The 25,912-nt window shown below is 56.7% G+C and overlaps 1 protein-coding gene and 1 long non-coding RNA gene across 3 annotated transcripts; both read left to right on the top strand.

Moving 5' to 3' along the window:
- Positions 1 to 1,303: 1,303 nt before the first annotated feature.
- On the top strand, positions 1,304 to 12,064 carry LOC117976493 (uncharacterized). Its single transcript, XR_008621593.2, has 2 exons — positions 1,304 to 1,434; positions 6,505 to 12,064. It is a non-coding gene; the product is annotated as an uncharacterized LOC117976493 (long non-coding RNA).
- A 3,800-nt stretch (positions 12,065 to 15,864) lies between these two features.
- Positions 15,865 to 25,735, top strand: PPP1R1B (protein phosphatase 1 regulatory inhibitor subunit 1B). Of its 2 annotated transcripts, none has more exons than XM_003831461.5 (7): positions 15,865 to 16,572; positions 18,273 to 18,333; positions 18,643 to 18,665; positions 19,075 to 19,150; positions 22,996 to 23,196; positions 24,718 to 24,837; positions 24,927 to 25,735. In XM_003831461.5, exons 1-7 carry the CDS (start codon positions 16,492 to 16,494, stop codon positions 24,974 to 24,976), a joined length of 612 nt encoding a protein of 203 aa, XP_003831509.3. In that variant the 5' UTR covers positions 15,865 to 16,491; the 3' UTR covers positions 24,977 to 25,735. The 2 variants fall into 2 exon arrangements, with proteins under 2 accessions (XP_003831509.3, XP_003831508.2); XM_003831460.5 differs by lacking the exon at positions 15,865 to 16,572 and adding an exon at positions 17,685 to 17,809.
- The last annotated feature ends 177 nt before the right edge of the window (positions 25,736 to 25,912 follow it).

Here is a 25,912-nt window from a genome sequence, read left to right as displayed (position 1 = left end):
AAATGGGATAATCCATTCCATGAATGAGCCTCCAATAAATGCCAACTCTTAATTAAAACACCTTGGGAACTGTAAAATGCTTTACAATATTAATTTTTTTGCTCATACCCCTCCCCACACACATTCAGAATGCTTGGTCTATATAGAAATTGAATTTTTGTTGAATTGATGGGCGAGTGAATGGATGAATAAGTGAACAAATGCTTCCTTAGGGGAGAAAGTTCTCTCTCCCTGCCTTCTCCCTTGGACCCTGAGGGCTGGGTTAAACGCTTCAGGGGTCTCACAGGCAGGAGGCAAAAACTTGTTCAGGATAGGGGAGCCCTTGGTTGGGGGGTTCCTGCCACCCTTCCGGCCACCTGTCAGGAATGACCTCAACTCTCTGGGTCTGAGAAGCTCCCCTCAGTCACCCAGAGAAGGAGGTCTGAGGTTGGGGGTGTGCACCTGGGGACTTCATCCCTTTCGCTCTGTCTCCTGCCCCTGTCTTTTCTTCCTTCAGAAAAATGGAACAAGTTTTTCTCACTCAACACATTTCAACTTTTTTTTAGAAGATACAATAAAAACCAGGGGAAAATTGGAACAGAGGGAGGTGTGGGATGGGCCTGCTTCAGACATGGGCTTGAAAGAGGCACAACACGTGTGTTCACATACACACAAGCAAGCATGAACACGCAGGGACATACGCGCGCCTCTCTGTGCACCAGAGATGCAGAGATGCAGTGACGGAGAGATAGAAAGAGCCAGAAATGGAAGGAAGGAGACGGAAGGAGAAGGACACCCAGAGATGCCATCTGTTCCTCCCCCTGGCATTGGGGGAAGGGAGTTGGTGAGGGGCCTGGTCCCCTCCAGGTCTCTGAGAGAAAAAAGGGAGTGATGGGCACCTCAGCCAGGCCTGGAAGGCCCCCATTGCTGCTGCCCACTCCTCTTGGAAGGAGCTGGGAGCTGGGGGGCCTGAGGTTCCCATGGAGACATAGCCCCATCCCAAGAGAGGCCACAGTCTGGGCACCTAAAATGGCTGCCTCAGAGGGGTGGCGGCCATTTTGTAAAGGCTCAGGTCCTGGGGGCAGGGGTGAGGGGGGCAGAGTGTGTGTGGAGGGGAGGTGGGAGGTCATACCTGAGCAGTCTGGGGGACTCTTGCTCAGGGGACAGGAAGAGTGTTCTAGAAACTGCTCTTGTTATACCCCCGCTCCACCAAAATACATACATAAATCTTTAACTGCTCCACTCCATTCTGACACCCAGAAAGACAGCTAGCCAGTCACCACCCCCTCAATAAGATTGGTGGGGGCAAATGTGCTGAAGGAGACTTCATTTCCCACCAAAGCTCCAGGCAGGGAGAGGGGCGGCAGGTGGATCAAACCCAGGTGTCCAGCCCCTGGCCTCAGCCACACATCTGTCTACCTCCTGGGGCCTCTCTGGGCTGAGTGGGGCCAGCAGGTGAGAACCCAGCGAGCTTGGGAGCACGGGGAGGGAGGGGGCCACCTGTCTTCTCACCCCCCTCCTCGGATTTGAGGGGAAGGGCAGGAATTTGGAGATCCTTGAGGGACCTGTGTTCCTGCCATTAGCCGTGCTATGGGGGGAGGAGGAAAGGGAGGGGGCAGGCTGGCACTGCCCAGCAGTGTTCCAGCAGTTCAGGATGCTCGAAGATTCCTCCTAAAGCATCGGAGCACCTGCCACCTCCCTCCCCAGCCCCTGCCCCACATCAAGTCCAAAGGATGCTGGGGGAGGGGGACCTGCAGCTTCTTCCTGGCTCTGGGGTGGGCACCTGCCCCACTGCCCCCTCCTCCCCGCCCGCCGCAGTATGCCGGGGAGCGGCGGGCACGCCAGATGGCGTGGCTGAGAATGCGGCGACGTTGCCGGGAGGTGAGGGCTGGCACGGGTGATATGCGGCTGCGTGCCTTGTGGTGCCATGGGGGAGGGGAGGGCAGGGCCAGTGAGGTGTAGCCCCCTCCTCCGTGCTGACCTCCTGTCCTGACCTCCACTCACCGCCAGGATTCTCTTCAACTTCCTCTGCCTGCTCCCTGGGCTCCCACTGTGGGCCTAGACCCCACCCAAAGATGGGTGGGACCAGCCTGATGCTGAGAGACCGAGGTCAGACCTCTGTTGCATCCTTGTCCCCCTGTCCCACCCCCAATCAGGGACAAAGGATGGATAGAGGAGACCCACCAGTCCTGCACCAAAGCCAGCCCCCTCTGAATTGTTTCCTTGCTCTAAAGGTGGCGTGACCTTTGCTCCCGTAACCTTTGACTTCTGGCCTCTGAACCCTGTTTTTCTGAGAAGAGCTCTTTCCCTGATGGGCACTGGTCTCTGAGTTTCCCTTTGGTCAAATGCATTCTCATTCCTCACTAAGATGCTTCCTGGACACCTCCTCCTGGGAGCCTTCCCTGACCTCCCCAGGCAGGGGAGCTTACCACCCTTTGTTAGAAGGATCCATTTACCCACCTGTCTCCTTGCCTGGACCCTGGTGACGACTTGTTCTGTATCTCTTTAGTCTCATGCTTCATGCTGGGCAACATAGTGAGACTCCCGTCTCTTAAAAAAAAAAAAAAAGCCCAAGAAAGAGTCTGCACCCTTTATGCCAGGCAGTCCTTCCCAGGTCCATGCCTGGGGCTGATTCAACCTGCCTGGTGCCACGCACATAGCTTTCACTGAGTTGGTGCTTAATAAATGCTTGTTGCATTAATGCCCAGCTGGGCCAGAGACTTTGGGTCCTGGAACCTTTCTCCTGAGACTCTCCTAAAGCAGAAAGGCTGAGGGTCCCGGTCAAGCCCAGAGTCCTCAGCCCCTTCCCTTGCCTTTTGCACAAATTGCAGTCTGAGGAGGTGGACTTGGGATGGGGGTCACAGATTCCCCCCAAAGTAGGGCGAGGAGGCTGAGCCTGGGACTGCCAGACTCTTGCTCCCTGGTACCAGGCCATGATCCTGAGGCCACAGGGCCTGCCCTGCTGTGGACCCCCTGCTTGGTCCCCACACCTTCACCTTTCAGCAAGCTCAGAGCCCTCTCCTTCTTACCCCACGACACTCTTGCCCTGCATGGGGCACTCTGAGGAGAGATGAGGTCCAGGGACACAGCTGCGTCCTGCTCCCGCTGCTGCATCTCTGCTGATGCTGCTCCCCAGTATCTCAGAACCCTTCAGCCTTATGGGCCTGGCCCAGGCCCTCCTCCTCCGGGAAGTTGGCCCTGACTTCTTTTTTTTTTTTTTGAGACGGAGTTTCACTCTTGTTGCCCAGGCTGGAGTGCAATGGCGCGATCTTGGCTCACCGCAACCTCCGCCTCCTGGGTTCAAGCGATTCTCCTGCCTCAGCCTCCCGAGTAGCTGGAATTACAGGCCTGCACCACCATGCCCGGCTAATTTTGTGTATTTTTAGTGGAGATGGTGTTTCTCCATGTTGGTCAGGCTGATCTCGAACTCCCACCCTCAGGAGATCCGCCCGCCTCGGCCTCCCAAAGTGCTGGGATTACAGGCGTGAGCCACTGCGCCCAGCTGGCCCTGACTTCTTAAGGGCCCTTGCTCCTCTGGCTTACCTCACGGGACCAAGGCTACCCACCCTGCACATCCTATCCAAAATGCAAATACCATGCAAACATGGTATTTGCCTACTCTGGTGCCTTCCATGGCTCCCAGTGTCCCTAAGATGAGGCCATGCTCTTTAGGGACACCCCTGATTTGGCTGCTGCTTTTATCTGTGCCCTCAGCAGCTCCAACTATTTCTGGTTTTACAAGCCTCATGCCTAGTAATCTTTGTTCAGGCTGTTCTCTCTTCCTGAGGTGTCCAGTCCAGCTTCCTCACCCCTTAAGCCTAAGCATCACCTCCTCCAGGAAGCCGCTCTGGGCAGCACATTTCACGAAGGCAGGAACTGGACCCAGAGCCTGGCACACAGAATATCCTCAATATATAGCTGTGGCACCAAGACCTGTCCTGCCCCTGTTGGGAGGGTGGTGGTGTCAGTTCTTCTGCCCCCAAAATGGAAGGCTGCAAGCCAGCACAGGAGCTCCACCCACAGGAAGTCCCTCCTCAAAATCTTCCCTCTTTCCTCTTCAGCTTCCCCACCAATATCAGCACTGACATGGAATGTCAGTTTTCCCCTCTGTAAAATGGGCGTGCTAATAAGCTTCAAAAGAGCTAACAGCTCTCTCCAGAGGTGGCTGATTTTGCCTCAGGCAAAATCAGTGTTATTTTTTTCCTTTCTTTTTTCTTATTGATTTATTTGTTTGTTTGTTTATTTTTGAGACAGGGTCTCACTCTGTCACCCAGGCTGGAATGCAGTGGCACAGTCTCGGCTCACTGCAGCCTCCACCTCCTGGGCTCAAGCAATCCTCCCACCTCAGCCTCCTGAGTAGCTGGGACTGTAGGCGCACACCACCACGCCTGGCTGCCTTTTGTATTTTTGGTAGAGATGGGGTTTCCCCATGTTAGCCAGGCTGGTCTCGAACTCCTGACCTCAAGAGATCTGCCCACCTCGGCCTCCCAAAGTGTTGGGATTACAGGCGTGAGCCCTGCACCTGGCCCAATGTTATTTTTTTAATTTTGTTCCTGCAGCTCTCTTCATCACCATATCTTTGTTCTGCTTCTCTTGTGAGTTTTCCATGGAGAAGTTGATATGTCTTGCTCCAGCCCCTCCCAAATCCACTCCCAGAGTCCATACAGGAAGGCAGAGGAACAGGGAGCTCAAGGTGGCAACTGTACCAGAGTTAGCAGCTTCGTGACCTTGGTCAGATCATGTAACCCCCTGCTTCCTCATCTGTAAAATGGGACTAGCACCACGGTTCACCTGGTCACCTGCAGTTCAGCACTGATGGGAGGAACAAAAGGATGGCAGGTTATGAAGTGCGCACTTGGGTGGCCAAGTGCTGGCGGATGGGGGTTGGGGAACTCCTCCCTGACGCTGCAGCGCAGGGCAGTGGGGACAGCACAGGACCAGGCTGCATCCTGGGCCCTCTTTCCTTAGGGCGGGCTCTGTTGTGACCTTCCCTGTGACCTGGGCATTTCCCAGTTTCTGCCCCTGGAAATCAGAGCCAGGGATCTGGGCTGGGGAATTTTAGGGGCTTGGTGCTGGACTATTCCCTGAAACGTCCCTTGAGCCCATGGGTGCAGGGGACATATGGGCCTGACAGTAGGCACGGATGACCCACACCATAGTGGTGATGCTAGTGCTCAGGAGGACAGCCCCAAAGGGTCACTGGGGCAGAATGTATGGTGTGTGCAGGACACTGTGGTCAGGGCAGGAGGTCACAATTTAACCAGAGATCTCTTGAGTCAGCCCCAGGAGTGGACCTGGGAAGGACTGCCTGGCATGAAGGGTGGAGATTCTTTCTTTCTTTTTTTGAGACGGAGTCTTGCTCTGTCGCCCAGGCTGGAGTGCAGTGGCGCCATCCCAGCTCACTGCAACCTCTGCCTCCCGGCTCAAGCAATTCTCCAGCCTCAGCCTCCAGAGTAGCTAGAACTATAGGTGCACGCTACCACGCCCAGCTAATTTTTGTATTTTAGTAGAGATGGGGTTTCACCATTTGGCTAGGCAGGTCTCAAACTCCTGACCTCAAGCGATCCACCCACTTTGGCCTCCCAAAGTGCTGGGATTACAGGTGTGAGCCACCATGCCCAGCCGTTTTTTGTTTTTTTTTAGAGACAAGAGTCTTGCTATGTTGCCCAGACTGGACTCAAATACCTGGCTTCAAGCAATCCTCCCACCTGAGCCTCCCAAGTAGCTGGGACTACAGGCCCACACCACTGTGCCCTGCCTGACTTTTTAATTGGGGTCCACAGGGAGGGAAGGGAATAGTCTAGAGAGGTAGGGTCTCATGGGCTCACTCCCCATTTTACAGATGAAGAAGCCACAGAGAGGGGAAGCAACCTGCCTTGTGTCACACAATAAGTGAGTGGCAGAGCTGGGACTGGAAACCAGGACTCTGTTGCCACTTTGGGGTCCTCTCATTCCCAGAGCCTCAGCACTCTGTGTGATAACATACTTATTAATGTAATAATGACAATGGTGAGTGCTATCTGTGCCAGGCACTGGCCTTCACAGGAGTCATTTTATTCTTGACAAGACATCTGTGGGAGGGATTCCTAGTACCACCACTTAAAGACCAGGATGCTGAAGCACAGAGAGGTTGCCGTCAAGGCTGATGTGTCAAGGTCACATAGCTAGAAAGTGGCAGAGCTGGGATTTGAACCAAGTTTGGCTTGACTCCAGGGCTCATGCTCTTACTATTATAAAGTGTGTCCCTTTCTCTGAAACCGCTGTGGTCTCCACACCGTAGGACCAGCAGACTCCGCAATGGAGAGGGAAAGGAGGGTGCCCTGGGAAGGACTTGTGCCCAGGGTTTGCCCTCTGGCAACTGGCCTCTGGCCAGGTCCCCAAGTCACAGGAGCCATGATGCCCTGGTCTGGATCTATCAAGTTCTGCTCATGGGTGGGTAGGTGGGTGGAGCCTGCTTCTAAACACAGAGAGGGAGCAGTCACATTAACCATGGAGCTTTTCCACCCTGTATACCACTTCCCTCAGCTTCTTCAGAAGACTCCCTCCTAGCCCTTGCAGACTCAGCGAGGTGCTGCCTCCACCAGGAAGTCCTCCCTGATGTCCCCTGATGGCGCTCCAGCCTCTGTCCCTTGGCACCGCGTTGAACATTTGGGGATGGACGGACCAGCTTCAGGAGCCCCAGCTTCACCACTTGCTCACCAGCTACCTGCAGCCCCCGCCCCCGTCTGCCCTCCTGTCTGTAAAATGGGAATAAGAAGCCCTGCCTCACAAAATCTTTGCAAGGAGGAGCAGCGGCGTCCTAGGAGCAAGCACCTGGCGCCCGGTGAGCCCCCGCCACTCGCTCCTTCTCCTCCTTGTCCTTCTCCTGGCTTGCTCCCGGTTCTCTCCTCGCCACCCCCGCCCCGCGTCTGGCACGGCGCCCGGCGCGCCGCAGCCGCCCAGTCCCAGCTCGAAGCCCTGACTTCCTGCCCGCCGGGCTCCCTCGGCACGTGCCCTGCGCCCCATGGGACCGCGCGCCCTCCCGGGGCGGCCTCCCCGCGGCCTCCCGCTTGGGGGAGCCGGGCTTGGGGGAGCGGGTCGCCCCGGCTCGGAGGTGGGGTCGGCGGGGACCGGGCGGGCCGGCCGCGGCGGCGGGAAGGGGACGCTGCCCCTTTAAGGTGCCACCGCCGCGTGGCAGGGAAACAGCTTGTGCCAGCCCCATTCCGCCCGGCTCCGTTCGCTACAAGAAACACAATGCATAACAATCAGGCGCGCGCTTGGAGCCATGCCACGCGGCGGGGGCGGGGCGGGGGCGCCGGGGTCTCGGCCCCCGACCTGCGTCCTGGGCCCGCAGGGGAGTCCTGCCCCATGCTCCCGGGCGGGGCCGCCCTGTGCCCCAGCGAGGTGCCCCGGTGCCCCCCGCCTCGCCCGCGCTTGCCTCCCCTCCCTCCCCGCCATCTCGCTCCCCACAAAGTTCATTCCCACTAACTCTTTTCCAGGCCACTTCCCCCTCACATCTGACAATCGGGGCCCCTCATTCTCCCAGTAATCACTCCACTGCACTAATTGCACATGCAAATATGCAAATGCGTATTAATTAATTACTATACTAATTAGTTCTGTGGTATTTGCGAGTAATAAATCATTGGATGGGAGCGAGGAAGCTGGAGACCTGGCCCATTTTCATTCTGCATAAAATTTTAATGGTCTCTCTGGCTGATCCGGGACGGCAGCGCGCGGAGAGGCTCTTAAAGGGCCAGTGGCGGCGGGAAGGGGCAGCGGCGGGGATCGCCGTTGACCCCGGCGGGGACTGGCACCCTAGACGGGCTTGGAGATGCGGCCTCACATTCTGCAGGGGCCGTCTCCGGCGTGCGGTGGCTTCTGCCTCCCCCTCTGGGGCTCAGTGTCCTCCTTAGTGGCTTCTAAGGAGAGAACCTGGGCGGGGACCAGGAGCTGAACTAGGATTCTTTAAGAAAGGAAAGAGGTCTAGGAGATGTGAGAGGCCAGTGCCAAGGCTTTGGGGCCCCAGGTAGCCTGGGAGACAGGAATGAAGACTCCATCTCCTGGATGGCTGAGTAAACTGAGGCACAGGACAGGCAAATCTTAGCTCCCACCCCTCTTCTCCCAAGGGGAAGGAAGCTAGAAGGATGTTCTGGTTGGCCCCAGCCTTTTCTTACATCTGATGGGCGCCACAAGGTTGGGGGTGCCTCCAGCCTTCCCCTTCCACACGATCAAACCGCTGCCCCGCCCCCATGGGCACCAGCTGGCACCCTGGCAGAGTAGTCCTGGGCTTGAGTGGGCCCTGGGGACCCTGCTTTATTTCCAGGAGGTAGTCAGGACCCGGGCACAGGGAGGGGGCTGGCTGCTTTGCAGGGCCATTGACTGGGGGAGGCAGACAGAACCAGTTGTGCTCATGCCAGGGCGTAGGAGGATGCCAGAGGTGGGCACCTTAAGGAGGTGGGGACTGTGGGCCTGTCCTGAGCCGGTATTCCCCATGCCAGGGTCTCTAGTCTGGTTCTGCTCAGCCTCCAACCTTCTGCCATCAACAAGCCCCTGGATAAGGCACAGCCTAAGGAGGGTCAGTGCTCTAGTGGGGGCCGATGATAATGACAGCAACTAACAAGACTATTAACTCGGCAAACATTTATTTAGCTGGAGAACTGTTCAGCAAGCTCTAGGTGCCTCACGATCCCCCCCCAGTGACACAAGTTCTGTTACAGTCTCCGTTTTAAGGATGGAGAAACAGGGGCACACGAAGGTTAAGCAACCTGCTCAAGGTCACCCAGCTGTGAGTAGTGGAGTGGAGTTTGAACCCAGACAGTCCAGCTCTGTGTGGGTTCTTTCCAGCACACCACCTCTCCCCACCACCATTTCTGCAGCTCCTGCTCTGAACCACATCCTTTGCTAAGAACTTCATGGGCAGTATCCCATCCAAACCTTGCAACAACCCAGAAGGTAGGTTCTGGAATTATCTCCATGTGGAACACAAGGCTCAGAGAGGTTGACTAAGCTGCTCTGGAACACACAGGGAAGATGTAGCAAGGCCAGGCTCACACCTGGCTTGTGTGAGGGCAGAGTCCAACAGAGTCCTCCAGGCCCTCTGATCCCTCTCCATCTCTGCCCCTGCTGGGATCTCTGCCTCCTGGAAGAGCGAGAGGGCGTCGTGGTAGCCCCTGATGACTAGAGAAATGGAAGGGCTTTCAGTTAGATGGTAGAGAGAACTTGCTTCTTGAAAGGTGGGGGCTCCAGGGGCTGGGGTGGGATGGAGCCTTTTCTTCCTTTCCCAGACAGGCCAAGGAAGGGCCTTGGCTGTGTAGTGGGAGATGGGTGGGGATGGGGGTGGAGGGGTGGGGGAGAACAGAAGGGCCCAGAATGATAAAGCCTTGTGAGGACCACAGAACTCAGGAATCCTGGCTGGGTTTTAAAAATTTTGTCCCAGATAGGCCGGGCGCGGTGGCTCCCACCTGTAATCCCAGCATTTTGGGAGGCCAAGGCGGGCAGATCACTTGAGGTCAGGAGTTCGAGACCAGCCTGGCCAACATGGTGAAACCCTGTGTCTACTAAAAATACAAAAATTAGCCGGGTGTGGTGGCAGGCATCTGTAATCTCAGCTACTTGGAAGGCTGAGTCAGGAGAATTGCTTGAACCTGGGAGGCGGAGGTTGCGGTGAGCCAAGATCACTGCCACTGCACTCCAGCTTGGGCGACAAGAGCAAGACTCCATCTCAAAAAAAAGAAAAAAAAAATTTGTCCCTGCATTCCTACCTGCCCCCCACCCATTGCCCCTGGAAATGTCTTGGGCACCCCCACCTCAAGAATTGCTATTTGGGTTTCCTATTTGGGTTTTCCAGGAGCTTCGGTCTCCAGCAGGGGGATGAGAAGATAATACTAAGCAACACTTTGTAATAAATCACTTGTTTTTTTAAACTGTGTGCTTATGAGCATCAACTTGCCTAGTTTTTATAATTCTATTGTTATCCCCACTTTATAAATGGAGACACCGAGAAAGGAAAGACAGGTTAAATGACGTGGCCAAGGTCACACAGCTACTAAGTGGTAGAACTGGGACTTGAGCTTCTGAGCTGGGGTGCTTCACCACCCTGCACACGCTGAGCCAGATTGACCCCCTTGCCCAGCAGTCAGGGATCATGGTGGCAGGTGGCCTTTCACCCTGGGTGCCTTTGGAACTTGCAGATGCAAGGAGAAAGAACAGGCCTCAAGCCCGCAGTTCACATGGCCCCTCCCCATGTGAATTTTCATGGTGCTGTTTATATGCTAGCAGAAGCTGGGCAAAGTGAGTGTTCAGGTGGCCCTGATCCCTCCACACTGGAGCCTCAGGACGGATGGGCACTGGGAGCTCCAGAACAGGATGCTATCCCAGCATCTCTTGCCCCCTGCCAGCCCACCCTTGAGAGCACAGCGGGGTCAGGGAGTCAGTCTATTAGCATCTGTCAGGGGGACCACCCTGAGACAGAACACTGGGATTCCCATGCTCTCAGGGTCCCCTTACCTCCTGGTGGCTAAGGGGGACTTCCCCAGGGAATCTGGACACCCTCATTTCCCCAAAACTAGAGAAACCTTTGACACCCACCTTCCGGACCTGAAAGTCGGGTGGGATATGGGGGTTGTGGGACTTAGGGAGGGATGGCCCTTGGGCTGCAGCCCATTAGGAAAGAAAACCCATCCCTGTCTCAGCACTCCACTGAAGACCAGAGAATCTGGGTTCATCAGGGTCCACACCCCTGCCCCCACCCACCTGCCAAGCAAGATGCCCCGTTTCTGGGTGAATGGGGGCAAGTTGGAGAGGTTGGGGGAAGAAGGCAGGAAGGGCAGGCTGGCGGCTCTGGGCTTCTCCATGCAGCCCCCGGGGCCGGGTGCCTGGGCAGGAGGACGGGGCAGAGCAGCTGCTGGCGATTTATTAAGCAGTCACGGAAAAATTGGTTTATAAATTAACAGCTGTTTTAACTTTAGGGCCTCTTCTTCAGGGAATGGAAGCAGCCGACTGGACCGGGATTGGAGTGTGTATAAGGCTGGTGGAGGGAGTGGGAGGCGGGGGGCTCCGGCAGCTGGCATTCTTCGGGGGCAGCCTCAGCTGGCACCTCGGGGGGCACCAGGCAGTGGCCAGAGCAGGGGGTCTCCAGATGCCGGGGGCTGAGGCTACCCCTGCTGTGGGCTGTAGCTTGCTCTCTTCTCAACAACCTCCCAGCTCCCACCTGGGGGCGCCAGAGGGCACATATACTGCTGTACTCGTTTGTGCCACCAGAGGGCAGCCTCCGCACATCGATCTCTACTGCTTCCGCGAACTGTCCAAACCGGCGGGACTGAGAGGGAGAAACCTGGTCCAGGGCAGAGAAAGAGAGGAGCCCACTGCAGTGCGTGCAAGCGATCTTCCACGCGTCCATCCTGAATGTGTTAAAAGCAGCAGTTAAAGAGGGAGGGCTCTGGAGTTGGACTGTCTGCGTTTGAACCCAGACTCGGGGCAAAAGCTGCTGAACCTCTCTGAATCTAATAGCCTCATCTGTGAATTGGAAGGATACTAGCGAGGATTAAATGAGAGTGCATAGGAAGGGCCTAGCCCCGGTGCCCAGCACAGAGGCTCCATATGTGTCACCGTTGTCAATTTCTGACTCATGTATTCATCTATTCATTCACTTCTCAAACCATCCTCTCGGCGTCATGCAGTGCCTGCTGTATTCTGGGTACTGTGGCAGGTCGGTGATGATGTAAACAGAGATGGCGGCCAGGGACGGTGGCTCAAGCCTGTAATCCCAGGCCTTTGGGAGGCTGAGGCGGAAGGATCACTTGAGCCCAGGAGTTCGAGACCAGCCTGGGCAACAAAGTGAGACCCTGTCTCTACAAAAAACAATAATAAAAAAAACATTAGCCAGGTGTGGTGGTGCACATCTGTAGTTCCAGCTACACAGAAGGCTGAGGCAGGAGGATCGTTTGAGCCTAGGAGGTCGAGGCTGCAGTGAGCCGTGATGGCGCCACTGCACTCCAGCCTGGCCAACAGAGCAAGATCCTGTCTCCAAAAAAAAAAAAAAAAAAGGTGAGAAAGACACGTATCAAAATAGTGTGCTAAGAGTTAACGATACACCCAATGAGGGGAGAAGGGAGATTGACTTGGATGGGGCAAAAACAAACGTTCTGGGGTGACAGAAACATTATATATCTGTATTGTGGTGGTCAAATGCTATATAAATTTCCAAAAACTCATTGAAATGTATATTTAACACTTTATTGTAGGCAAAATGTAACTCAACAAAGCTGATTTGAAAAAAAGCTCCTAAGCACCCAATGTGAATTTACTGAATGGGCAAAGGGATGGACGATGGGTGAATGAATGAATGAGTGCATGTGTAAATGAGTGTCTCAGATGTTTGTCCACCTGTCTTGGTGCCACCACTGCTCCTACTGAGGGTGTCCTTGCCCTCTCCTCTCGGGTACACGGGTTTCCCCAGAGAGGTGGGCCTTGGAATTCCTCTTCCTCCCGCGTCCCCCCTTCTCCCTTCCCCCAAGGGCAGGGAAAGACACCCCAGTGCTCCCAGCCAGCACTCCCCGGCTCCTCTAAGGGTGTTTCCTGGGACTTCCGGGGCCTCCCTTCCAGCTGCCACATGCCAACCCAGCCGGCTCTGGCTCAGCTCTGTGGTGCCAAGGTCACGGATGTGATGCCCAACTCCAGACCCACAGTGCCTGCAGCAGCCACCCAAACCCTGGCCGACTCCGCCACCTGCCGGCTCTTTCTGGAAGCGCATCCCGAGAGCGCTAAGCGAGAACCTCGGTCAAGGGCTATCAGGAACCCTGCCCTGGCGGGGGCTTTATTTTTCTTACTATTAAATAGTCACAGCCACCATGTGAGGTGGGCTCTGAAGCATAATGAAACTGAGGCACAGAGAGTAGCCAAGAAATGTGTCCAAGTTCCCACAGTAAATTACAGATCTGAAATTCTACCCAGGGCTGGGACTTCCCAGTTGATGTTCTGTCCAGGTAAACACATCTTGCTTGGGAGGAGGGAGGGACAGATCCGAGTGAGTGTCCCTTCTCCCCCCATCCGGGGAGAGGGCAAAGGCCTCACACCACCCTCCCAAATTTTCCCTCCAAAGGTGAATGCAGGGCCTCCTGCACGCCAGGCCCCGCGGCAGGCATCCAGCAATGGTGTGAAGATACATGATGGGAAAGAAACGCCTCAAAATAGTGTGCTCAGACCTATGATACATTAATAGACACCCTACCGTCAACTTTTTCTGTCAGTCCAAGCAGAGAGACCCACAGTTCAATCAGAGTTATGTCAAATGAGGTCTTGAATTTGTTCCTTGGACCCAACTGCCTGTGCTTCTAACCCAAGAATAATAACCAAGGAGTGGCATATTATTTTTACATCTTATTTGCATATGATTAATTCTAAGTCAAAGTGAATGCAGGGCACCCTGGCCCCTTGCTTCTCAGTGCCCTCCCACCCCCACCCTGTGCCTGGTCCTAGCCACCTCCCCCAGCCCCTGCCGGACTCCACTGTCCCCAGCAGCCCGTCCCCACTCCTTGCCCCTGCCCACCCCTCCTCCAGCTCTCAGGAGTCCCATTCCCTTCCTCCTCTGTCGCCCACACAGCCCCCACCACCTGGCCGCCCACCTGAAAAACTTTTCCCCAAGTTCTTGAGAAGTCGCGTAGGATCCAGGAGAGAAAAATCAAAGTAATAAAACCTCATTTAATTCCTAACGGAGGGCAGAGCTGCGAGCTGCAATTATCTTAATGCTGAGCTATTTTTACTCTCTCTCCATCTCTGTCTTCTGCCTTTCTCCATTGTGAGGTTCGCTGTCTCTCTCTCTGCCTCCCTTTGTCTCTCCATCCCTCAACCATGTTTTCTGTCTCTCTTTGCTTTCTCCTCTCTCCCCCAATCTCTCTCTCACGTCCTGTCTCTGTGCAGTCTCTTCCTCCTCCTTCATGTCTGTCCTCTGTGTCTGTCCCTCTGTCAGCCAGTCTTCCCCACCCTTCTTGGCCCCAGGATTTAGATGCCAGCCTGGCCACAGGCTGGGGGAGATGGGCAAACACCCTCCCTCCGCTCCCAAAGACCTCATCTTCCAGGCCTAGCTGAGAGGGAGGCTTCTCTGCCCTCATCTCCCTTCTCAGCTGCCCCAGCCTGGGATCCAGGGAATGTTTCCTGATCTGGGGTCTCCCAGAGCTCCAATAAGTTCAGCAGAGCCTCCGTAAATAAGCCCTCCTGCTCAAATGGGGCTCAGCTGCCATGTTCCCTGAAGCCTTTTCAGCTCCTATGGGCTCTGAGGTGCAACTGGTGCTGATGCCTCCCTGTCTCCACCCTCTCATCACCCTCCCAGCTATCCTCTGTCCCCTTCATCCCCACGATCCTTCCCCACACCGCCAGCACTGGAAGCCACAAGCCCCTTCCCCACCTCTGCCCACCCAGTGGCTGTCCGGGCCACTGCCTGGGCCATACCCTTCCCATACCCCTTCTTCCTTTCAGGACCTCCTTATTTACCCTCCCAAGGCACTGCCAAACAGGTCTTTGCCACTCCCCACCACACCCCATCTTCGACAGAGGTTCTGGGCCAAGCCTAGGGGCTGCCAGAGATGCCTACACCCCTGGGCCAACAACTTATCATCCAGCTGTTTCCCAACAAGTATATAAGTCAACAAACATACAGGGACTTGAGCCAGGCCTGGGGTGGGCTGATGTGGAGCTGGATGGCCAGGACATCCCACTCCTATGAGCAACACTCTGGGCCTCCTGCCACCCTTTCCCTCACCCCCAGAGTGGGCCCTGACCCCAATTCCAGAAGATTCCTCTGGCCTTTCACTCCACCCAGGACCCAGATGCTGGGGCTGGGAGTGGAAAAGCTGCAGGAGGATTGGGGGTTTCAGGCCTGAGAGTGACCAGGAGAGAGGACGCCAACACAAACAGAGCCCCAGGAAAACGTGCATGTACACGTCTACACACACACCCTCTCAGTGCTAGACAGAAGCATTCAGACCCTCTGCACAGCTCCAAGGAGGGAAACAGCAGCTCCTGCAAAGGTACCCAAGGCCCGGACAAATAGACCAAATAGACAGGGACATTCCACCCACAGGGCCAGCTCCTCCTGCTCCCGCTCCAGAGACACACACAAACACCTCTGGAGAGAGAGAGGCTCACACCTGTCTCCCCCAACCCTGCTTCTGAATGCACCAAATTCATGCACGTGATGGCACGTGTACAGGCAGCCCCCAAACCCACCCCAACTCTGGGCTGGCCCTGTCCTCCCCACCCCATTAGATCCGGAGAGGAAAGACAGGAGCCACGTGAATCCACAGTACATCATGGCAGGGCACATTCCCCTTCTCCCTCACAGGAGCGCTCACACATCCACAACCTCATACCCCAGCAACTGCACAGCGGAGCTGTGGATACAGTCCCCCACCCCCTGCAAGCTGGCACACGCCTGCCCATCACCTTGACAGCCTCTGACATCCTCCCCCACACCCACACCCTCCCCCGCACACACGCAGTCCTCCCACACCCTGCCACTCACACCTGCATCTTTGACACTCTGACACACTTACACAGACACACTCACACCACACCGGACCCCCCAACACACACTCCCTGGCTATGGGCACCACAGGGCCCCGGCACACCCCTGCACACTCTCCCTGCCACGATGACTGACACGTGTCCTCCCACACACAACTCGGTCACACTCGCTCCCTTTCCAGGACACCCCCATTCACAGCGTGACAGGCTGGTACTCTCCCCGCGACCTCGCAGGCCTCTCTGAAACTCCCAGTACCAGGACCACGAAGGGGTTAAAGCCAGAGTCCTGCCTCCCCGCTGCCCCTCTCCCCCTCCCTCCCCCTTTATCCTCTCTGCTGGACTCCATCAATAATGCAGCTTCAAGTTCTGGGGAGACCGCAGGGGGCCCCCCAGCTGGCTCCCCAGGCCTTGGCTCTAACTCCCACCCTCCTCCCAGCCCCAGGAGAACACGATTCTCCATGCTCATTGGCCAGTTTCCCCTAAACCCTCCCTCCGAGCACCCGGGCGCCAGTCCCAGGCGGAGGGGACGGGCTGGGGACCCCAAAGCTGGGACCGGAGGGTGAGCCCGGCAGAGGCAGAGACACACGCGGAGAGGAGGAGAGGCTGAGGGAGGGAGGTGGAGAAGGACGGGAGAGGCAGAGAGAGGAGACACGCAGAGACACTCAGGAGGGGAGAGACACCGAGACGCAGAGACACTCAGGAGGGGAGAGACACCGAGACGCAGAGACACCCAGGCCGGGGAGCGCGAGGGAGCGAGGCACAGACCTGGCTCAGCGAGCGCGGGGGGCGAGCCCCGAGTCCCGAGAGCCTGGGGGCGCGCCCAGCCCGGGCGCCGACCCTCCTCCCGCTCCCGCGCCCTCCCCTCGGCGGGCACGGTATTTTTATCCGTGCGCGAACAGCCCTCCTCCTCCTCTCGCCGCACAGCCCGCCGCCTGCGCGGGGGAGCCCAGCACAGACCGCCGCCGGGACCCCGAGTCGCGCACCCCAGCCCCACCGCCCACCCCGCGCGCCATGGACCCCAAGGACCGCAAGAAGATCCAGTTCTCGGTGCCCGCGCCCCCTAGCCAGCTCGACCCCCGCCAGGTGGAGATGGTAAGGGGCCCGTGCCCCACCCCGGCAGCGTCCCCGACACACCCCGCGGGGCTTCTTCGCGCTCCCAAGGCGCTGCCCCGGCCGGACTGGCCTGGGGGTGGGGGCGCAAGGAGAGCCGGGCTCTGCCTCGGTCAGGACGGGGCGCGGGGCCGCGTGTGAAGTTAGCTGGAGACTCGTGCAACTTTTCCCCGCGGCTTCGGTCCTGATCCCGGGGCAAGAGAGTTCCTGGCAGTGAGGCTGGGGGTGCGGGGGTGGGGGGACAGGCCGATTCCAGACCGCCCAGGAGTGGGGTGGGGGCGTCCTTTGGTCCCAGCACAGTCCCCAAAGGGTGGTCAGTCTCCTAGGCTACCACCGGGACCGCTCCGCCTGGCTCTATCCCAGAGCTGGTCAGATGTGAGCAGCGGTGGACACTGACCTTGTCACCCAGGGCAGGAGTATGAGGCTGCCACCGGGTGACTCCACTACCCTGCCCCTCTCTAATCCCGCGTGTGTGCCTGGGCTGGGGTCTCCAGAACCTGGCTCTGGCCTCCTGCTATCAGGTCCCAGAGCCCCAACACCAAGGAGGGAGAGGTGGGGAGTCATCACAAAGCCAGACCTCTTCCCACAGACTACTGAGTCCTCCTGAGGGCCTTCTTGGGGGTTGAGGGGCTTCCAAAGGCTGGCGGGTGCTGTGACAGAGAGCTCCACTTCCCATCCCTAGTGGAGCAGGGGTCACTTGTTGCTGAGCTGAGATGCAGCTGGCTCCCCACTGAGTAGTGATGAGGGGGCCAAGTCATTATGGGGGGAGATAGAGGGCAGGGGGTACAGTCCTGGGCCTAAGCAGCTTTGGGTCATGAGGGTGTCATGGGGAGCTTGGCTGGGGAGTGGCAGTTTCAGCTTAACTCACCTGGTTCTCTTTGTGCATTTCCCTGGAGCTCAACAGGGACCTAATTAACTGACAGTTGGTCTGATTGCCAAGCTGAGGGGTGGGGCGGGGGTGGGGGGGGGGCGGTCAGTTGCTGCTTGGCTCACGTAGCAAGGAGGGCAACTTTTCATTTCTCACAAGGACTGGGTGAAGAGTTCTGCAGCTTTACAGAGACTGGAAAAGAAGCCCAAACCAAGGCCCCCAGAGAGGTCCCCCAGGCCCCTTTGGGTCCCTGAGCCTCAGCTGGAGGTGGGGGGTGCCTGCAGTGCCCTGGCTCAGTCTCCTTCTGAAAAGCTGGATCCAGCTTGTTTGAAGCCCTTGAGCTGATCTTAGGTGGGCAGGGCCACGTGGGTGCCATGGCCCGTGGGGCATCTTCCCCAGAGGGCCCAGCCGTGGCAGCTGGAGCTGTAGCCAGCTTTGGCTTCCGAGGTCTGATGTTTTCAGAAACTGGAGAGAGGAAGGGCCTTGGTGGGAGAAGATAGGAAGGGAGATGTCTGTTCTGGAGTAGCCATGGAGTGGGACAGGCATGGGCTGGGAGTCAGTGACTGGGGTTTTTCTCGTCCTTTGGACTTGGTGTGCCGTGTGGCCTTAAGCACATTGCCAAATCTCTCTGAGCCCTGCTTTTTCACCTCTGTAAAATGAGGGGGTTAGGTGAACTACAGAGTTCCTTTTGGCTCTGACAGACTTTGATTCAAAGGTTCCCTGGGGACTCCAAAGCACTGTTTGTTCCCTGCTGCCTGGGGGTGGGGGAGGGCTGCGGGTGTCCATCCAGTCACCCCTCCCTCCATCTCCTTAGATCCGGCGCAGGAGACCAACGCCTGCCATGCTGTTCCGGCTCTCAGAGCACTCCTCACCAGGTAGGCCCCTCCCTGCCCACTTAGCCCTGGCCCCACCCTAGCTCTGATGCCTTCCTAGGGGCCCTGCCAAAGTCCCATGAACAGGAGTCAAAGCTGGAGACTGGGGAGTGGATAAGGTCTGGGAACCCAACTCTATTGGCTTTATTTATTGACATGACACCTCCCAGCCGCGGGAGGGAGAGGGCACACTTTCCCTATCCCCAGAGATTGAGACCCTGGGGAAAATAACTCTGATTCTTTCTCTCTCTCCCTCTTCTCTTTTCCTCCTCGCTCGGTTCTGGTTCGGTTGGCTTTGGTGGCCTTCCTCAGAGGAGGAAGCCTCCCCCCACCAGGTGAGTTTCCTGGGGCAGCTGGAAGGAGGGATGCCTGGGCCCCTTGGGGTGGGGTGGACGGGTGCCTGCAGTGACAACCAACCAGTATGGGGTGCCACCCAAGAGGACACATTAGCATATCAATGGGCAGTCCTCTGAGAGTGCCTCATGCCAGGGTGCCACCAGCAGATCCTCCTCTGCTCAGACTCAGGGTGGAACCTCCAGGACCTAGAGTCCTGCCCTGAACCAGGCCACGGCTTATGGGGGGCCCCCCCTAAAGCCACAGGGTGGGGAGGCTCAGCCTAGGTGCAGGACCCATTAGCAGTGGCTAAATCAGTCTGCTTGGGTGGCCATGGGTGGGATGGAATGGAGGGATGGTGAAGGCAAGGGCCTCTGCTGAGCCCCTTTAACCTGGCACTTCCCCTGGCAGAGAGCCTCAGGAGAGGGGCACCATCTCAAGTCGAAGAGACCCAACCCCTGTGCCTACACACCACCTTCGCTGAAAGGTACTATACCCCCACCGACCTTCCTGGCTGTCCGCCTGATCCCTGGAACTGGGCAGACGCTAGGGGAGCTTTTGTCAGTGGGGAGGGATTGTTTCGCCACACATAGCCCGCTGTCAGCGTGGCGCAACAACCCAACGTAAAGACCAATTTTTTCTCAGTCTGGCCTTGCAAAACACAGGAGTCCTGAGGCTGCAATGGGCAGCTATGGGCCTTAACATCGGGTTGTGGGCTTGAAAGAAAAGAGATGGCTGGCCTAAGACAACCAGCAGGCATCCGCGTGCAAGGGACTCCACCTGCAGCTCCTCTTCACCAGCCTGTGCTGGACCACCTCCCACCCCTGCTCATCCAGGGCGCCTTCTGTGGGCTTCACCCCTGGCCTCCCCTCCCATTTGCATCCCATTTGCACAGATCTGCACACTGGTCTCCTCTTTCCTGCTTCCCTTTCTCCATGGAAAAGCAAGCCATTCCTTTTGCACACTTACTCAACACCTAGTATATGCCAGGCCAAGTTGGTGGGCATTGGGCAGAATAAGATGAGTCAGATTTGGTCCCTGCCCCCTTGGGGCTCTTTGCCTCAAAGGGTCAGGGAGGGGCCAAGTAAGGTGGCTCACACCTGAAATCCCAGCACTTTGGGAGGCCAAGGCGGGAGGACTGCTTGAGCCTAGGAGTTCGAGACCAGCCTGGGCAATACAGTGAGACCCCGATCTCTATGAAAAATTTACAAAGTGAGCTAAGCGGGCCGGGCGCGGTGACTCACATCTGTAATCCCAGCACTTTGGGAGGCCGAGGCGGGCAGATCACCTGAGGTCAGGAGTTTGAGACCAGCCTGACCAACATGGAGAAATCCTGTCTCTATTAAAAATACAAAATTAGCCAGGCGTGGTAGCGCATGCCTGTCATCTCAGCTACTCAGGAGGCTGAGGCAGGAGAATCACTTGAACCCGGGAGGCAGAGGTTGTGGTGAGCTGAGATCGCACCATTGCACTCCAGTCTGGGCAAAAAGAGCAAAACTCTGTCTCAAGAAAAAAAAAAAGTGAGCTAAGCATAGAGGTGCACACCTATAGTCCCAGATACTTGGGAGGCTAAGGCACAAGGATTGCTTGAGCCCAGAAGTTTGAGGCTGCAGTGAGCTATGATCGCACCACTGTGCTCCAGTCTGGGCTACAGAGTGAGAGCCTGTCTCGGGAAAAAATAAAAAAAGAAAAGGGTCAAGGAAGGTACACAAAGATGTTTAAGCTTGGATTTGAAGGATCATAGGAATTTAACAGGCAGGCAAGGGCATCCCAGGTCCAAGAAGAGGGAAGAAGGTGCGCAAAGAGAAAGAGATGCGAGTCAGAGGGAGACTTCTGGGCCAACCTGGAGGAGGCTTCGTTTCTAGTCAGGGAGCTGGGGAGATATACCTGAAGGACATAGGAGGGCCTCTTCCTAACTAAGCCCTGTTGCCTACCAACCCCCACCTCAACTCCTGCCTGGGGCTCTTCCTGCCCAGCCAGCCCCCTCCGCTCCCGCGGAGGTTGGGAGGGAGAGCTACCGGAAGAGTATGCTGGGAAGTGGTTCGGGGGAGGGTTTAATAAGTTCCCAGCACCAGCCAAGGTCAACAGGTGTACCTGTCAGCCCACTTGCCAGGGTTGGGAACAGAGAGGAGAGGCTGGGAAGGGAGGAGAGAAGGGAAGGGGTTATTTTGCTTTCCCCAGGACAGGAAAATGAAGGGTCAGAGCTGCAGCAAGTGGGCAGTGTGGCTCAGCACCTGGAAGGACCTCCCCACCTAGAGGGGTGTGTGGAAGGGCCCCAAAGCAGGCATGAGGGACAGAGTGTCATCTTCTCAGGAGAGAATTTAAGAAATCCCTCTCCCTCCCACCTTGGGCTGGGTAGGGAGAGGCTGGATGGATGTGAGGGGAAGACCTGGCTCTTGACTGCAAGCATGGGCGAACAGGCCAGGATGAAGATGTTAGGGCCAGGGTGCTACCATGCACCGTGCAGTGGTCAAAATTGTGCATCCCCTCAACTGCCCCTTTAGGCCACATCTTAGGAGAGTCCAGGTGAGTAGAGGCAGGGAAGAGGAAAGGGATCAGGAGAGGGGTGGCCAGTCTGGGGCAAGGCCAGGGACCTTCCAACTGAAGAAGGAAGACTTGTGGTGGGGGGAGTTCGGGGCCCCACAGAGTGGGGCAGAGAAGGAGACAGCCTGGAAGGATTGATGGGGAGACCCCAGAGAGCCCAGGAGGCATGAGGGAGGTGGGGGAGGCGAGGGAGGCTCACGGGGCACCAGCGCAAGTGCTGCACACACCTTCTGTTGTCACTGTGGCTCACGAAGTGAACTCTCCTCCCCCGCGGGGGGAGAAGGAAGCTGCCTGGGCTGCCACCTGCTCTCCTGCCTTACCTCCCCCCACAGCCCTCATGGATCCTTCTCTACCAGGAGGGCACTGTTTTGTAGGCTTCAGTCCTTTTGTGGGCAAGGGAAGGTGCCCGGCAGGGTTGGGGCTTGTCAGGGAAGAATCGAGGGCCCTAGAGAGAGGGGCACAGCACTAAGTCTTAGCTTGAGGGGTTGTGCTCCAAGGCTGGAGCTCTCACACTTGGCTCAAGATGAAGCTCTGCCGCATCCCCAAGGTCAGGGTAGGGTGATTTATTGTGCTTTTATTGCCTGGATAGCTTGCCCAGAGCCAGCAGGAGGTACTGGGCTGGGAGCTGGGGGCTGGGTGGGGCAGCGGGCACATACAAAGCACCCTCTGTGCCTGTCCCCGAGTTGGCAGGAGCATAGCACCCTGCTCACTGTGCCGGAGGTTTCCAGCCTGGCTCTACCCCTCTGGGCCTTCTGAGGGGAGGGGCCACTGGCAGACCAAGAAGGAACTGCAGCAACTCCCCATTCCCCCACCCCCAGCCCCTCCTCAGCATCTTGTCTGTGGCCTGTGAACTTTGTGTCGCATATGTTCTAAGATCCTGCCAGCTCTTGCAGCCTCTCCTCAGTGGCCCCTCAAACTCTGCCATCCCCCAGAACCCCTGGCCTTGGCCCCTTTCTCTAACCCCTTGCTCCTTTCCATCTTTTGGAAACTTGTCTCCAGCTGCCCACACTGTTCCCTTCCCAGCCCTATCTGAGCAGGTCTTTGGAGGCTGGGGGGGTTGCTTTCTAGGTCACCGCAGAGGGAGCTGGGAACCTGGGGATGTGGGTCAAGATTGTGGGGGCCGCATCTGAGCACGCTGCATCCCCCGGCACAGACTGCACTGGCTGCAGACTATTATGTCCTCAGCCTCGGAATTGTTCTGTCCCTTGGAGCCCGGGGCAGGAGTATGTGGATTGGCATCTATGACTGGGCAGTGCCAGGGAGTGGGGACTATGCATCGCATGGGAGGTAGGATCAGGGTAAGCAGTGAGCCCTCAGCAGGCTGGGCACCCCCAAGAAATGGAAAGTGGCAAATCCCCAGGCCCTGGTCCCTATGCCCTGTGCCTTCTGCCTGGGCTTGAAGCTGGGAGACACTGTCTCCCGTACTGGGTACTTGGCAAATCAAGCTCTCCAGCCAGGGAATGTTAAGCTGCTGCTGTGCCCGCCTGGTCTTGCCCAGCCTAGTGCCCTATGGTGTGGGGGAGCTGCCTCGTGGCAGCCTCCTGGGGGCTAGCATCTTGGGACAGCTTAAGAGCCAAACATGATCAAATCTACCCCTGGCTGCCTCTGCCCTGGTCTGACACCCATCAGGCTGACCTGTCAACTTTGGCCTTTGAACTTGGGCCCCTGAGGGGGTATTCTCTGCCCCAGGCCTACGGGAAGGAGGCTGGGGGCTGGGCCACATGCTATCTCCAGATCCATGGGCTGTGTCTGGCTGACCCTTGCTTTCCTCGGTCTCCTCTGTGCCAGCTGTGCAGCGCATTGCTGAGTCTCACCTGCAGTCTATCAGCAATTTGAATGAGAACCAGGCCTCAGAGGAGGAGGATGAGCTGGGGGAGCTCCGGGAGCTGGGTTATCCAAGAGAGGAAGATGAGGAGGAAGAGGAGGATGATGAAGAAGAGGAAGAAGAGGACAGCCAGGCTGAAGTCCTGAAGGTCATCAGGCAGTCTGGTAAGCTGAGGGGCCTGTGACATGTGGGTTAGCTGTGGGTCCTCCTTGAGTATACGAGGACGTCCCCTTCTAGTTCAGTGTCTCATACACGCAAACTGTAGTGACACCACAGGGGCCTCCCTGTCTTCTCGCTCCATGGGGTGCCCCGAACTCAGCCCTACCTGAGACATGGGCTTCCTCCATCCTTGGCTCAGTCCCTCTCCCAATCAGGTTTTCCCTAATAATTCCTCTCTTCCCTGAGAATTAAGGCCAAGGCCGTTTGGGGTTTGAGGCTAGAGCCAAAAGAGGACTTCCCACCTATGGCAGTAAGGGGGTGTGAGGACATTCAGGGATGGAGGACCAGGAGAGTCCAACACCCCTGTCACCTGCATTTCACCTACATTTTTGAACCTAGGATGTGGTCTCTGCTGGGGTGCAGAGGGCTGCCTAATTTACTTGCCCTCTCCAGGACTGTTGTCTGTTTCTCCTCTTTTTCCTTCCTAGGATGGAGTGGGAGGGTGCCCTCTAGTGTTTAGATGTAGAATTTAAAATTCAAGAACCAGCCCGGCCCATTAACCTTTTTAGTCTCATTATTTATGGGAATGCTGAAGAGTCAACCACCCCTACTAGAAGCTGTCAGCTCTTCCACACAAACAAAAGGCCTTGGGCCTCCTGCCTGCATATCTGGCAGTGAGGAGATTGGCCATGGGGGCAAAAGCTGTTGCTGGGCTTCAGTCCCTTTGTGGGCAAGAGACAGCTGGAAGACCTGAATCAGTCCCCACTGAGACCCCTCCAAAACTGTGGAAGAGGGGTGAGAGGAGACTGTTCCCTCAGGAAAAGCAGCAGGTGGCTGGGTGCGGTGGCTCATGCCTGTAATTCCAGCACTTTGGGATGCCAAGGCTAGTGGATCACTTGAGGTCTGGAGTTCAAGAGCAGTCCAGCCAACATGGTGAAACCCCATCTGTAATAAAAATACAAAAATTAGCCAGGCACGGTGGCACACACCTGTAATCCCAGCTGCTTGGGAGGCTGAGGCAGAAGAATCCCCTGAACCTGGGAGGTGGAAGTTGCAGTGAGCTGAGATCGCACCACTGCACTCCAGCCTGGGCAACAGAGTGAGACTCCATCTCAAAAACAAAAACAAAAAACCAAAACAAAACAACAAAAACAAACAAACAAACAAAAAAATGCAGAAGGGCACCGGGTCAAATGATAGTCCTATGATGGAGCAATATAAACCACCATGACTCCTAGTGGCTCCTGGGTGCTGGCGCTGGGCTGGGCAGGGTATTCACTATTACATCTTGTTTAAGGTAATCTACACAATTTCCCCCTTTCTATTTCCTTCAGAAAGGTACTAACTGACTTATGTAAGCCATATGGCTAGTTGCTGGGAGAGCTGTTCTAGCCCAGTTCTCTCTCCATGCTTCCATGATGCCCCTGGAAAGCTTAACCTCAGCCATCAGACACTTAGCTCACACTCCAGGACAGCCAGATGGATACGCAGAGCCTGTGTTCTTATCTCTTCTTTCCCATCCCCAGCTGGGCAAAAGACAACCTGTGGCCAGGGTCTGGAGGGGCCCTGGGAGCGCCCACCCCCTCTGGATGAGTCCGAGAGAGATGGAGGCTCTGAGGACCAAGTGGAAGACCCAGCACTAAGTGGTAAGGCTTGGGAGTGTGAAATGGGGAGGAGGGGCTGGGATCTTGGTGGGTGGGGCCAGGCCCTGAGTCCCTCTCTGCTTGCCTTTCAGAGCCTGGGGAGGAACCGCAGCGCCCTTCCCCCTCTGAGCCTGGCACATAGGCACCCAGCCTGCATCTCCCAGGAGGAAGTGGAGGGGACATCGCTGTTCCCCAGAAACCCACTCTATCCTCACCCTGTTTTGTGCTCTTCCCCTCGCCTGCTAGGGCTGCGGCTTCTGACTTCTAGAAGACTAAGGCTGGTCTGTGTTTGCTTGTTTGCCCACCTTTGGCTGATGCCCAGAGAACCTGGGCACTTGCTGCCTGATGCCCACCCCTGCCAGTCATTCCTCCATTCACCTAGCGGGAGGTGGGATGTGAGACAGCCCACATAGGAAAATCCAGAAAACCGGGAACAGGGACTTGCCCTTCACAATTCTACTCCCCAGATCCTCTCCCCTGGACACAGGAGACCCACAGGGCAGGACCCTAAGATCTGGGGAAAGGAGGTCCTGAGAACCTTGAGGTACCCTTAGATCCTTTTCTACCCACTTTCCTATGGAGGATTCCAAGTCACCACTTCTCTCACCGGCTTCTACCAGGGTCCAGGACTAAGGCGTTTTTCTCCACAGCCTCAACATTTTGGGAATCTTCCCTTAATCATCCTTGCTCCTCCTGGGTGCCTGGAAGATGGACTGGCAGAGACCTCTTTGTTGCGTTTTGTGCTTTGATGCCAGGAATGCCGCCTAGTTTATGTCCCCGGTGGGGCACACAGCGGGGGCGCCAGGTTTTCCTTGTCCCCCAGCTGCTCTGCCCCTTTCCCCTTCTTCCCTGACTCCAGGCCTGAACCCCTCCCGTCCTGTAATAAATCTTTGTAAATAACTGCTGAGACTCCTCTTTCAGGGGAAGCAGGAGGAAAAGGGAGGTAATGGGGCGTCCTGATAGGGAAGGCCGGTGGTCAACCAAGGGTTAGGGTTTTGACCCTACTGTCCAATCCTCTACTCTAGGAGTCTTTCTGGCAGACAGCAGGCTCGGGGCACTCAGAGGAAGAACTACAGAA

The sequence above is a fragment of the Pan paniscus genome, chromosome 19 (assembly GCF_029289425.2).
Source record: "Pan paniscus chromosome 19, NHGRI_mPanPan1-v2.0_pri, whole genome shotgun sequence".
NCBI classification, from domain to species: Eukaryota; Metazoa; Chordata; class Mammalia; order Primates; family Hominidae; genus Pan; species Pan paniscus.
The sequence above is the reverse complement of the archived record's forward strand: the minus strand, read 5'-3'. Positions and strand labels throughout refer to the sequence as shown.

Coding starts and splice junctions, on each gene's coding strand:
- PPP1R1B (XM_003831461.5), top strand. CDS start 16,492: ATGGACCCCAAGGACCGCAAGAAGATCCAGTTCTCGGTGCCCGCGCCC. Junction 16,573..18,272: donor ACCCCCGCCAGGTGGAGATG/GTAAGGGGCCCG, acceptor CCATCTCCTTAG/ATCCGGCGCAGGAGACCAAC. Junction 23,197..24,717: donor GAAGGTCATCAGGCAGTCTG/GTAAGCTGAGGG, acceptor TCCCATCCCCAG/CTGGGCAAAAGACAACCTGT.